This window comes from Perissodus microlepis, chromosome 15 (assembly GCF_051167445.1).
Source record: "Perissodus microlepis isolate ML-2025 ecotype Zambia chromosome 15, ASM5116744v1, whole genome shotgun sequence".
Lineage (NCBI taxonomy): Eukaryota > Metazoa > Chordata > Actinopteri > Cichliformes > Cichlidae > Perissodus > Perissodus microlepis.
In genome coordinates this window covers 32,966,248-32,980,790 of record NC_140475.1, presented here as the reverse complement: position 1 = coordinate 32,980,790, position 14,543 = coordinate 32,966,248, and the positions used below count along the sequence as shown (strand labels likewise).

The 14,543-nt window shown below is 40.1% G+C and overlaps 1 protein-coding gene across 3 annotated transcripts; it reads right to left on the bottom strand.

Moving 5' to 3' along the window:
• Positions 1-44: 44 nt before the first annotated feature.
• On the bottom strand, positions 45-11,207 carry LOC146372521 (small conductance calcium-activated potassium channel protein 3-like). 3 transcript variants are annotated; one of them, XM_084953851.1, is made up of 10 exons: positions 10,904-11,207; positions 7,486-8,580; positions 6,891-7,304; positions 6,612-6,707; positions 5,778-6,196; positions 5,470-5,611; positions 5,149-5,259; positions 3,722-3,849; positions 3,502-3,571; positions 45-3,227 (listed from the first exon to the last, which is right to left on the bottom strand). In XM_084953851.1, the coding sequence occupies exons 2-10, from the start codon at positions 8,563-8,565 to the stop codon at positions 2,943-2,945; spliced, it is 2,745 nt and encodes a 914-aa protein (XP_084809977.1). In that variant the 5' UTR covers positions 8,566-8,580; positions 10,904-11,207; the 3' UTR covers positions 45-2,942. The 3 variants fall into 3 exon arrangements, with proteins under 3 accessions (XP_084809977.1, XP_084809976.1, XP_084809979.1); XM_084953850.1 differs by having other exon boundaries at positions 5,470-5,632; positions 10,904-11,204; XM_084953853.1 differs by lacking the exon at positions 3,502-3,571 and having other exon boundaries at positions 3,116-3,227; positions 5,470-5,632.
• Positions 11,208-14,543: the final 3,336 nt, after the last annotated feature.

Below are 14,543 nucleotides of genomic sequence, written 5' to 3'. Positions count from 1 at the left end.
CAAATCTCTTTTAATCACTTTAAATAAATGAGATGGAAAAAATGCAGTGCTGACAAATATCTTTATTACCACATATTAGATATTTCTATTAAAAAAAATAAGTACTATGTGCAGGTTGCAAAATAAACTACAATACATGTGAAATATAAATAAATTCCAGTCAGTAGCAGGCGTAATTATTTCTGTCCATCAAGTTTCTTCTACTTAACGAGTTCAGGGTTGTAGGGGGATGAGGCTATCACAAGGCAGAGGCTGGGTACATCCTGGACAGGCTGCCAGTCTGACACAGAGTCTTACATTTATACATACAGACAATTTAGAATCATAAAGCCCAACCCACGCGTTTTTGGACTGTGGGAGGAAACCAGAGTACTTGGTGAGAACCTACGCAACCACACTCAAACTTCACACAGAGAAGGGCCCACTATGCTAGGGGAAAGGGGGGGAGGGGGGGATTTTTTTTAAAAACAAAGGGTGGTAAGTGAAGCAAACCATAAGGAAAACACAATACAACCAGCAGAACAAGTAAACAACATGAGCAAAGCAACTGAAAGTATATATGGAAAAAAACAGAAAGCAGAAGTTAACACAACTGGAACCAGTTCCTCCTTTGAATGTGATAAAAACAAGAAAATTGACTACTTTGAAGATTCTTTATTTTGACGGATGTTTTAAAAATCTAAGATGCGCTGCCACAAGAGCCAGAAATGTGAAAAGTGTTAGATATACACCAGCATATAAAGCTGAATTTTTGGTGAAAGTGATAACGACAGTCAGTTAAAAGCCAACTGCTCTAAAAGAAGCAGATAAAATCTTTAATTTAAGAGGTCAGAATGTTACCCTACTTACTACCCTAGTTCTTGAATTGTACTGTAGTCACAGGTGTTTTAAACTTTCTCTTATAGCTCATTTCTGTTCTGCATTTGCACCCATTCCCTCTTCAGCAACATTGCGCTGCCACCAGCTGCTGGTTTCAGTGGGATGTTGCACTGCTATAGCAACCACTACTGACACAGTTTGAGAATCTATGGAATGGATCAGTATGATTACAGGGAGGAAAAATCTTTTTTTTTTTAAATAATATTTTAAAATAATGTCAACAAACTTTTCTACCCTTTTTAAATCAAATTTAGTCTATATACCTACAGTGGTGTCAAAAGTGTTTTCCCCCTTCCTGATTTAATAGTTTTTGTATGTTTGTCATGTTTCAGATCTTGAAACATTTAAATATTAGACAAAGATAACATGAGTAAACACAAAATGCAGTTTCTAAAAGATGGTGTTTATTATTAGGGAGCGAAACCAAATCTACATGGGCCTGTGTGAAAAAGTGATTGTCCCCTAAACCTAGTAACTGGTTGGGCCACCCTTAGTAGCAACAACTGCATCAAGTGTTTGCAGTAATTGGCAATGAGACTTTTACAGTGCTATAGAGGGATTTTGGCCCACTAATCTTTGCGAAATTGTTGTAATTCAACCATACTGGAGCAGGAACTGCCTTTTTAAGGTCGTGCCACAGCATCTCAATCAGATTCAAGTCAGGACTTTGCCTAGGCCACTCCAAAGCCATATAGAGGTGGACTTGCTGGTGCGTTTTGGATAATTGTCCTGCTTCAGAACCCAAGTGTGCTTAGGCTTGAGGTCACAAAAAGATGGCTGGACATTCTGCTTCAGGATGATTTAGTAGATGGCAGAATTCTTGGTTTCATTTATCACAGCAAATCTTCCAGACCCTGAGGCAGCAAAAAGGCCTAAAACCATATTTTACTGTTGCTATGATATTCCTTTTCATAAATGCGGTGTTGCTTTTAGACAGATGTAATGGGACACAGACCTTCCAAAATCTTTAACTTTTGCCTCATCAGTCCACAGAGTATTTTCCCAAAAGTCTTGGGGATCATCGAGATATTTTCTGGCAAAAGTTCCTTTTGCTCTGCAGAGGTATCTTCTTGGAACTTTGCCATGCAGGCCATTTTTGCCCAGTCTCTTTCTTATGGTGGAGCCATGAACTCTGACCATAACTGAGGTAAGCGAGGCCTGATGTTCTCTGGATGTTGTTCTGTGGTCTTTTGTCAACTCTTGGACAAGTCGTCACTCAATCCAACAGCTGCGCTCTTGGGGTAATTTTGGTTGGCCACCCACTCCCACTAATGGCGATCCTATTTAAGTGGTTTTCTGATTGAGAACAGGTGTGGCAGAAATCAAGCCTGGGTTTGGCAGGAGAAATTGAACTCAGCTTTTCAAAGTTAAGATACACCACACTTATTCCCCTGAATAATAAAAACCTCGATTTAGGAACTTCATTTTGTCTCTATTTGTGTTTAAATTTGATGATCTGAAACATTTAAGTGTGACAAACATGCTTCTAGAAAGACTTTGTGAACCAGGTCATTAGATTCGTTTTAAAGTAAATATTATTCATGGTATTTGATCATTTTTCATTGTAATAATTTCAATTTTACAAATGTTTAGTTCATTAAATAAACCCATGCTGAGCAACTTTTGAAAATAATCACTTAAAAATCTTCAGAAGCTGTTTACTATATCACGTATGAGAAGCACAGAGAGACTACCACAGTGTCCCATGAAATGCAGGGCTTTTTTTTCTTTCAGATTATTTGAGTGTCTTAGAATTTAATTTTAATAAACAAAATGAGCATTTTTTTAAAAACTTTTTTTCACTTCTTAATCGTTCATGAACATCTCTCTGTCTTCTGCACAGTCCCCACTCTTGGGAGAGGAAATGAAGGAATAATGTTTTTTCCTTTTCCTCTAAAGTCCCCTTACAAAGGGTCTTCCCCTTACACTGGTGGTGCAGCTGCAACTCCCAGGAGTGAATGTGTATGACTCCATAAACACGTAGCAGAGTTCATGTTGAGAAAGTCCATCCCAGTATTGTAAACGGTTGCACACTAAGAGGAAAAGAACTGAGGAACAGCCATTCAGTTGTATGGTGTCTCCGGTGCAGTGGATCCTGGACAAAGCTCCTTGGCCGGCACTGAGCAGCACTCAGAACTCAGGGAAGATGATAGGAAGTGTACACGGCAAGCCAAGTCATCCAGGAAATCCTTTTGTAACTTTGCTATTGCTTGAGAAAGCACAACGGGCAGCGACTGCACACATTGAAGGATGGAGTCCAGTTTCTCTTCCAGAGCCACAATCCTACTGTCCAGCTCACCACTTCGATGCTGCAGCTCTGATACCAGATCGTACATCATGTTCTGAGTCTGAAATCATCACCGACATGCTGAGGTCACTTTCAAGTACCAGGAGATATGCAAGTCAGGGTTTCTCACTGTTTAGCTTATTATAAAAGTCATAAAATGCAGAAAAGATAATGAAAAAGAGGCAAAATTTGGTTCATACTGGATAAAAATTACAATTCCTTGTGTCAAATTACTCTCAGCATCAGTCAGAGGGTAAAATTTCCTATTATATATTAGTAAAACTGAGGCAAATAAAAACATTTTTATTAGAAAATAACAAAAATACTGCACAAACCTTTGCAAGATCAGCAACTGTATTGGCCTGGTCAGTTAATTTCCTTTGCTCCATTTTCACTCGTCGCAGTCTAAAGTTGTAAACCAAAACCATAGTCACATTTGTGCTACAATAATATAAATGCAACGTGCAGTAAATCCTAATTCACATAATCCAGAGTCACAAATTAAACTGTAACAGCATTTACTGAAACCCCTGATGGTGGCATAACGATACCTACTGGTGGATGGCTTGCAAGAATTTACGCTGATGGTGGCGTACTCTGGCATGGTCAATCTTCTTGACCAGCTTTGTGTTTTTGTAAATGAGCCATGTCTCTCTCAACACATTTGCTGCTGTGTTCTTAATCTGTGGAAGAAAAAGTATGTCAATGGAAAGGCAAAACAGAAATGTAGAGACATAAATGAAGCTTAAGTCAAACAGAAACTAAAATGAGCCTGAGTACTATAGGAAAGTCTTGAGCAATCCCTCATTTCTTTATGTTTTTCTGTGAAAACCTGCACGGAAATGCAGTGTATAAAGAATAAACAGAGTTTGTACATTTCTAATGACCTGAAAAGTCAACATTTAGTATGACAATGCTAATTCTACAACAGAGATTAAACTGGCTTTAGGCAAACTTTCTCACATCTTCTTTGAGAGTCTTTTAGAAATATTTCTCCAGGCCTCTTGACAGACTTTTAAACCTCTCCTTTAGATGTTGGCTGCTTTTTGTTATCAAGATGATCCCACACTGTTTCAATAATGTTGAGGTCCAGGCTCTGAGGAGGCCAAAGTATGATATTGTTCCACTTCTATTGTTCACTTTTTTTAGTGCATTTGTATTGTGTTTGGGATCATTGTCATGCTGAAAAATGAATCAGATGCTTTCCAGATAGTATTAAAATCAGATGGTACTTTTCTGCCTTTCATAATTCAATCAGTTTTAACAAGACTGCTGGCTGAATTGCAGCCACAAGCCATGACAGAGCCTCAACCATGCTTAACAGATGGCTGTGGACACTCACTGTTGTACCTCTCTACTGACCTCTGCTGAATATATCGATGACACTTTAAATCAAAAATTTCAAATTTGGGTTAATCACTCCATAAAATCTGTTACCACTGATTTTCAGTCCAGTTCTTGTTAAATTTGTTACACTTCAGTCTTTTCTCCTCATTTCTCTTCCTCAAGAAAGACTTCTACAGGTAGCTGCAATTAACCCTCCTTCTACTGAGATCATTTCTGATGAGGCTTCACTTAAAAGTAGATGATTAGCTGAAAGGCTAGATGAATATCACCTGAGCTCTTTCCTAGATTTTTGCCCTATTTCTTAAGGACATTGCTTTGAGATACATTTCATCTGCTAGTTTTGTTTTTTAGGCCTACCACTTGTTCTTTTGTTACCCCAAAAACTTAAGTTCACACTTCATACCATGCTAAGACATGACAAATTTTCAGTAATCACCTTGTTGGGATTGTTGGGAATCCCCTCGTTGGAGCAACTTTAAAAAAAAAAATCAAATTGGAAGAAATTGAGGGTGGCTCAAGACTTTTGCGCAGTAGTGTATATGGTTAAAAAAGAGAAAGTGCTGTTACTTTTAAGACTGATCATGTAGTCTTAATATTAAAAATAAAGTCCAATCACTGCATGTGTAAGAACACACCTTTTTGTAGATTTGGGTATCCATCATAAAGTTGTGGACATGTTTCTCAGCTCTGGTGAGTTCTGATTTTCTTGCGACAACGGCTACGACTAAGGCTGTACAACCTGCTCCCTGATGAGAAGAAGAGCAGTGTTAGCATGACTGTGTTATTAGTTATTAGTTAGCTAGTATAAAAACCACACCAATCATTCACGTAGGCCAGGATTTTAAAGGATTTTTAAACAGATATTTAATTGGGGTTATTCAGAAAAAAAAATCACTGTGAGTGATTTGCATATCTGCCTCTTCTCTACATGTGCACTGTGTTGGTATAAAACTCACCATAATTCCAGTTAACAGGCAAACCCCTTTTCCACAGTAGGTGTGAGGGACCATGTCCCCATAGCCGATGGACAGGAAGGTAATGGAGATGAGCCACATTGCTCCAAGGAAAGTGCTGGTTACTTCCTGTGCATCGTGATACCTATTTAAACATGACACCTGTCTGTAAAAGCAGTTTATGTTAAAGCTGGAGAGACTACCGTTGACTTAAGTTTCTTTCATTTTTATCCAGCATTTGTTTAACGCTGAAAATCTTCTTGATGATTTTTAAGTAACACATTTATTTTTTTCAAAAACCTTTAAGATACCTTTCACAAACACGCACTGTCCACGCAGCAATGATCCAACAGGACACACTGAAGACTAGCAGCACTGTGCCAGGACAGATGGTCATTAGGGTCTTCATGACAAAACGAGTGTCAAAGTTGATCTTATTGAGCGCACCGATGCTGCGAGAGGAAGCGTCTGTGAACAGCTTGCTGTGGAGCAGCATGACCCGGCCAATCAGGTAAAGGCGAAGGAACATCGGCACAGAGAGGATGATGTCTACGTCGGCGTACGCCACCGATGCTGCATAGCTGAAGGCCAGTCGAGTCGTCCAGGTGAACACGTATTTCCCTGGGATTGGATGAATGACACAGATGAGGAGCTCCAACACAATGAAGACAAGTCGCTCAAAAGTCATTGCTATCCTCCAATCGTCTGCCCCGTTGTCCACCATGAAGAGCTGTTGAAGAAAAGTAGCAACATTTCTAGACCGTGAATATGAAAGAATAATGAGTGATGAACTCGTTTTGTTGGGATTAGAGTTTTTTGTTTTGTTTTCTTAATTTGGATAATTCTGAAGAGATGAAAATGAATGTTTTATCTTCTGGTGTTTCTCAAAGAGACAATTTTAAATATATTTTTGGGGGTATTTTAACCTTTATCGTTATAGGATAGTGGAGAGAAGAGCTTGGATAAAGACACGTAGTAAATGGCCTCAGGGCAGATTTCAGGTATGTGGGTTGTCTGCACAACCCCTTGAGTTAAACCAATGCTCCAATTCAGGGTTTTTTAAGACTAGTTTACTTCACGTGAATTATCTGATCCAAATGATTAAGCAGCTCATGTTGGCAAAGTCATGGTTTGTTTCTTCATACCTGGATTTCCCTTGCATGGTACATCACAATGAGTCCCAGCAGAATAGCAGTAGAAAGGCTGATCAGGCCTTTTAGAACGTATGAATACATGGATTCCTGTAAATGGTAGAGACAATGACACAAAACTATTAAACTAATAAAAAGAAGACCATCTGTGAATAAAACTGTTTAGGGGGCCCTCAAAGTTAAAACTTTTAATGGCACTATGTTGACGCCGCTTTCATTTGTTTGTTGAAACACACTTATTTGGAGACACTAGTGTTTCTGCTCTGAGTGTACCTTGGTGTAAAATCCCCTTGACAGCTCCGTCTCGATGACCATGACAATAATGCCAAACATCCCACAGACCAAGGCGTAGTCGCTCAGTTGTTTGCGCTTCCCAAACAGAGCTCTCCTCTGACCCAGCCTGTAGCTGATGTCCTTGGTCTTCTTCGGTGGTGTGCTACCTTCCTCGCTGTTGGTCTTACTGGAGTCTTCTCGGATGACTTTGGAAAAGGCGTCCTCCAGGATGGCATTGTGAAGAAGCTGGATTGGCTGCTGGCCTGAAGGAAGATCTGAAAAACTAGATCTCAAAGTGCCGTGGCTGCTCAGGGGTCGGACTGCATCCCCGTTAAGTATGCCACTGCTTTGTAAGGCTTCGGGAGGCGGAGGAGTGTGTTTAGGAAGGGAGACTTTAGACCCCTGAGAGACTGTCTGCAAAATAAAATAAGACTGTCAACAACAAGCATGTAATATATCTGAAAGCATGTTACAGTGTATGGTTCAGTTAGAATTGGCATGGTATGGAAACACACAGGTTACCTAAACCTACTTTTGATGGTTCCAATTTAAGTATGAAAACTAAACGTTTAAACCACCGAATCAAAACATGCACCTGACTTTGTCGCTGTCTTGTTTTCTCATCCATTAAATCTTGAATCTCTAGGGAACTATACTGACTGATGGAGAAAGATGTGACACTTTTGTTGCCAACTGGTGTAGACGATCTTTTTATCTGGCTTATCAGGGGGTCGTGAGGGAGGTGGTGGCACTTGAAGATGGTGGACGGATCTCCAGATGTTTGATCGCCTGCGATCAGGCAGTGGAACTCTTGCTTTCGCTGTTGCTGAACTAACAGCGGCTCTTTACCGAAAAGGTCTCTCCAGCTGACATCTGCACCAGCAGCAGGATGAGGCTGCTTTTGGAGTTTTTGTTTACACTCGACTGAGTCTAGAGGAATGTTGAACAAATTTGTTGCTTGGCTGCTGTCTTTCAGTTTATAATGATTGCAGGGCTGTTCTTTTCGACCTTCTTGGTTAGTGCACTGAGGCATGAAATGATCTTTGAGACGGTTTGTTGCAGGATTCAAAAGCTCACTTTGGTTTGTTTGCTGTGGTAAAAACTGGCAAGTAGTTGAAATGTGGCTGCTGGGAGAGAAAGGCTGAACATGTGGTGAGCACAAAAGGCTTCTCTTAGCTGTTACCCTGGGAAGGCAGCCTTGGACCATGTCCTGTTTTGACTGTGGCTGAAAACTAGAGGCATCAGGACCGGGACATCCACATCTGTCATTGCCGTTTGGATGTCCCACACTGGTGCCTGCTCTTTCTGCTGAGGGCGACTCATCTCCTGCGTTGCCAACATGGCCACAAAGGAGCAGCCAGTCCTCATCGCTTAGCTGCGATAAGGTTAGGTTTCGAGTTTTGAGTGGCGACATCTGGGCTGAACCTCTTGGAGGGCCGAGTCCATTGCATGTTTCATGGGGTGAAGATGAGACACAGCACTGACTTTTCTCCTGTGGGGTCAAAGGTGTCTCAACCGAGGTTCCTCTGTATGGATCATGCTTCCCCTCAGGGGTCTTTATGGGAGGGGATGGGCATCCTGAGGTACAATGCTCATGGTCACCTTCGTGGAAGACTTCACCTGTTGAGTCAAGGCGCCGCGTTGCATTGGTGGGTTTAACCAGAATCAGCCTCATGGCATCAATGCAGGGCTGAAATGACACCATACACTGATCATTTTTGAAATGTCACCAAGAAATGAAACAAAGATCCTGAAATATAACTGAAAACATTTACACTGATCACTTTGCTTTATTTATTTATTTTCCCCCACAAAGTTCAAGAAGTGGTGAAAAGACTCAATTGCAGAAGGAGTTTGCACATATTTGCTTTGCTGTGTAGAAATACTGTGCTAGGGCCATACATACATTCATTATTGATTATGCAGGAAGACAGATATGATGGATGTATGGGTGGATGGACAGATGAACAGGGATATTTCAATGTGAACATGATTTGAATGTTGCAAGTGGTCAGACTTACTTATACAGTCATGTTAACTAATTACCCCCTTACTGCTTGCATAGCAATTGGAAAGTAAGTCACAGAAAGATGCTTTTAATCAAATCCAGTTAATTAACTCATCAGTAAGTGTGAGCACCTCTATAAAAGCAGATGTTTTGGCAGGTTGTTGGTCTGGAGTATTCAGGTGTGTGTTGACAGAACATTATAATCTACAGTCTTGTGCCAAAGGTCAGACTGCGCAATGCTCAGAGGAACTGCACAAAACCCCAAGTGCTAACATCTCAGACTCTACAGGCCTCAGTTAGCATGTTAAATGTTACAGCAGAGGTGTCAAACATCATGCTTGGGGGCTAGAATCAGCCTTGCAATGACTTCAATCTGGTCCACTGGATGGCTTTGGAAAATCAAAAATGCGCATTTTATAAATACAGGATAGTCTGGGTAGGGATGTACTAAAAATATTTTTGTTATTTTACAATTTTATCATGTAGGAAAACTGAGATGTACTGTTGAAAATGCACTTCTTTATCTTATATTAAACATGTCAGGGATAAGATGTGTAGTTAAACGTCTTTACACCAACAGAAAGTGAAAGTTTCTCTCATCCGGCCCACTTAAGATCAAAGTGGGCTGTATGTGGGCCTCAGTGTAAAATGAGTTTGACAGTTTCCCTGCGTTAGAGTGCACAATTAGAAAAAACTGAACAAGCGTAGCTTTTTTGAAAGTTTCAGACTTCTGGAGAAATGTCTTTTGGACAGACGAGACCAAAGTAGACATGTTTAGCCATAATGTACGGCACCACAATTGGAGACAAACAAATACAGCATACCAACACAAACACCTCACACCAACTGTCAAACATGCTGGTGGAGGGGTGACAAACGTGACAAATTCTGTCTCACAGAAACAGCATCGTTCAGAGGACGGTGATCACAAGCACAGCAGCAAATCTACAAAAAATAAAAGAATCAAGATTTTGCAATGCATCGGTCAATATCCAGACCTCAACCCAACTGAAATGCTGTCAAGGGATCTTAAGAGAACACTGTGAAAACAAATGAAGGCAAACCTCAATGAAGTGACTCAACAATGTAAAGAATTATGGGTTTACAATTCCTCCACAGCGATGTGAGAGACTCATAAATGATTACTTCAAATTATTTCAGCTGAAGGTGGTTCTGCACTACAAAGTATACAACCACGGAGAAATAACTAAAGCTGTCAAATTAATGTGGCAAGTTTCACATTGTATACAACTGAGTGGTTGTGAAAAATTACAGCATAGTAATATTAGAGTAAGGTGTAAATAATCAATCCTGAAGTACCATAGGCTACTTAAGTAGATGAACTTTCCACAAACAAAGAAATCGATACCGACTGACTCCAGAAATAAGATGTTTCACAACTCTTCTGTCATTTAGGAATCTTTAGCTTTAATGAGGCCATTTGTTCAGCATGAAAGGAAAAAAAGTTCATCAAAAATAAATCTTCAAATTCAGTCTAATAGATTTTTTTTAAAACTTATTGCTTTTTAAAATAATTATTCAAGGCAATCTGACACTAGATTAAAAAAAAACATGTTCAGTCACAGGGTTGTGTTCTGTCACGAGCAGATGTGAACCCCCGCTCATGTTTATTTACTGCACATCAAAATCAGAAAGCCTCAGATAATAATACTGAGCAGACTCACACACTACATTACACTATAGCTATATAACTACAGATATAGATTCGGAGTTACATTAGTATCTTTAAAGGTTTGGTTTTCTCCTTTTTCCTCCTTTTACAGGGTTGAATTTTAGTTGTAGAAGAAGTTAGACCATTTCAAATTTTTAAGGATATGATTTTGTTGATTAATTGAACAAAATCTAAATTCACAATACAAAAATGTGCATATCCATCCAGCCAACTATCCATCAACAGACTCAATCAAATGGTAGACCCTTAAATAAACCTCTGAATATATAATAAATAGTCACTTATAAACAAAAGGCATCTGCAACAGCTTACCTTTACCTCCTTTATGACTTCAGCCAGTCATTTCCAGGAGAGCACTTAGTGCACAAGTGCTCCTTACCGTCTTCTTCCATACGTTACTTTTTTCCAGACTTGAAGAAGCAGGTTACAGACGGAAAGTGCTCCTGATTTGCAGAACACAAGTGTTAAGAAGAAAAGGAGCAGTCAGAGTGGGTGTTGGACACGGCTTCCCTCCTCCCGGTACAAACACTCGATAAAGGAGCTTTAGAGACGCTTTCCTTTGAAAGTAATGATTAGAATTCAACAAGAAGAAAGGAAAGGGCAGCAGCAGCTGGCCTGGTAAAGGGTTGCCAAGCAAAGACACAGAGTGGGAGGGTGCAGCAACAGGTTAGAGAAAAAAATCTGGAACATCAGACTGGCGTGTTAAGGCGGAACATCACACATATAGCTCAAAGACATTAAATGGGAGTGGGCTGCTGGGTTGACAGGGGAAAACAAAAAGGAAATTGTAGCTTTCAATGCAGAGCGGAATATAAAAGGTCAGTTGAAGTTGTCATTGAAGCTCTTTGGTTCAAAGGCCTTCGCACGTTCTCGTATCTCGTCCACCAGAAGAGCCTGCAGAACAAAAGTGCCCATTTTTAAATCTGGTTCTGAATCAATCGAGCTAGCGAGGGCGACGTCTCATCAATAGGGCACGAAAAGATCTAAGAAATGAAACTGCGCGAGCAATTTTATAATAAAAGTATATTTATGTACATGTGGAGATGTGTAACGTCCAAATTTACTTGGCAGGAGTGGTGTTGCTTTCTGACCTTGTTCCTCTCCGGTGTTGCTTATAGACATTGATATTGTATTTGTATGTAGCCTATTATGTTTGTATTTAGAAATGAAAACCTGCAAAGTTTTGATAATTCTCAATGTGAAGAATTTGCCATTTATAAGCACACACAACATTGCCCAAAAAATTTATTTATTACAGTCTGTGGGAGAGCTATGTGCGAAAATCCCATTCCCCCAATGTAAATACGCATTATAGTTTATATAATACTTATATTTAGGTAGCTTCAGCTCTGTTTTATCTGCGCTTACTGTCCATCCACCTGGCATCAGACGAACTCTGGCCTGCTGCCTCAGCAGCTCAGCGTGAATGTTGCTGTGCTGGAGAAAACCTTTGTGACCGCAGGAGCACTGCTTGCTTTCACAGGCCAAATAAATGGCCGCCACAGTCATCTGAAAGCAACAACTGATACATGGACACAGTCGCATGAAAAGTATTTTCTCCCTTCCCGAGTTCTTATTTTTTTCCATATTTGTCAAACTTAAGATTTTAATATTAGACAAAGATAACCTGAATACATTCAAAGTGCAGTCTTTAAATGACGATTTCATTTAAGGGTAAAAAGGTTATCCAAACCTACCTAAGGTAATTTCCCCTAAACTTAATAACTGGTTGTGCCATCTTCAGCAGCAAGAACTCCAATCAAGTGATTGGCAATGAACCATTCACATCACTGTGGAGGAATTTTGGCCCACTCGTCTTTGCAGAATTGTTTAAATTCAGGCACATTGGACGATTTCCAACCATGAAAATCCTCCATGGTCTTTTAAGGTCTTGCCAAAGCGCTTCCGTCTGATTTAAGTCACCACCACCATGGTGGTTTTATGTTCTTTTTAGAAAATGCTGTGTTAACTTTATGTCAGATGTAGCGGGACTCTAACCTTCCAAAAAGTTCAACTTTTGTCTCGTCAGTCCACACAACATTTTCCCAAAAGTCTCGGGGATGATCCAGATGTTTTCTGGCAAATGTGAGATGAAACTTTGTGTTCTTTTCGGTCAGCAGTGGTTTTCTCCTTGAACTCTCCCGTGGATGTCATGTTTGCCCAGTCTGTTTCTTATTGTTGAATCATGAACTCCGACCTTAACTAAGTCTTTGCAATTCTTTCCAGACTGATAGATGACAGTGACTTTGTTTCTCAGGGGTTTCCTTAGATCAGAGGTGGTGAACTCCAGGCCTCAAGGGCTGGTGTCCTGCAGGTTTTAGATATCACCCTGGGTCACCACACCTGAATCAAATGATTAGTTCATTACTAGGCCTCTGGAGAACTTCAAGACATGTTGAGGAGGTAACTTAGCCATTTAAATCTGCTGTGTTGGATCAAGAACACATCTGAAACCTGCAGGACACCGGCCCTTGAGAGTTTCGCCACCCCTGCATTAGATCTCATGGCATGATGTGTTGATTTTTGACCTTTTTTAGCCTGCTTCACTTTGTCAGACAGGTTCTATTTAAGTTAGTTCTTAATTTAACAGGTCTGACAGAAATCAGGCCAGGATTAAAAACATTTTGTATTTTCTCCGGTTAAGAAGAAATGTGACAAATATGCAAAAAACTGAGAAATTATGAAGGAGATAAATACTTTTTCACGAGATTAAAGGCCTAAAGTGGAGAAAACTTGGACAGGAGAAACTCCTCTGGGAATTAATTAATAATAAATTGAAGCTGTATTGGCACTACCAGAGGCCCCTCTGCACACGCCATTGCTGTTCTGCATTTTAAACGACTTATTTGAAAAGAAGGTTTGTAAATGATGACTAAAAGCAAAACTGCATCAGTTACATACACACATGAGCATGAGGCCACAATATTCGCACCAACACAGCTCTACATGTTTGATGATAACTTGAGGCTTCTGCTTTCAGGGGTCACAACGGACTCTCTTCTATAAAAGAAAGAATAAGTCATTGCTGGCTTCCAGCCAACAGGTCTGGCAGAATAGATAAGGGATGCACCCGCTGTTGACCAAAGTCTGAGGAGGTTTAAAAAAATGACTAAATTCTATATCTCAGTCTTATTAGACAATATTAAAAGTACCAATAATTTTTTTGAGCAATTTTCAGCCTGGTAGACAACTGACTAATGTTCTTTTCCTTCTATTAGCTCACCTGGAGGGGCATAAGGAGCTACTCCAAGTGAGTGTTTAGGCTACATACCAAATGGGTACACATTGAACACTTACTCCCATTTGATTCCCAGCTGGTTGAAACTTTAATGCATGTCACTCCTCTAATGTCTCTCCCTTATTTTTTGTCTGACACTGCTCCAACCTAGATTTTTTAAAAAAAAAACTTAGCAGTCTGACTCTCAGCAGTTACAATCGAAGCAATGCGATGGACACCTGAAAATAAAAGCAACAACCAGTTAAACATTACATGCGGTAAAGCTGAATAGCCAGTGAAGACACCATCCTTGTGTCAACATAACAATGTTTCAACATTTTGCCATTAGATTGGTGCTGTATGTGATGGTGCAATAGCCACTCCTCATTCTGGTCGTGTATCACAGAGCCAAAAAAAGATAGCATGTGGAGTAAGCGGGCGTTATTACAGTTGATCTCTGTAACCACTTCACCATCCTGTAGGTTTTTAGCAAATGCAAAGTCAGGCCGTGTTCTTACACATCTGAACCACAGTGGGGATATTGTGGTAGAAATCTCACTTCCTGTCTGTGCACCTTTGATAGTTCAGCTGCTCTAACGCCGGAATTTCCCATCTTTGGGATAAAGTACTTTTCACTGCATTATCTTATCTTGTATTCAGGGGTCTCTTAATCTGTAGACACCTCAATACTAAGGCTGAGATTATACCCACTTGGTGACAGCTGCGGACAGTACA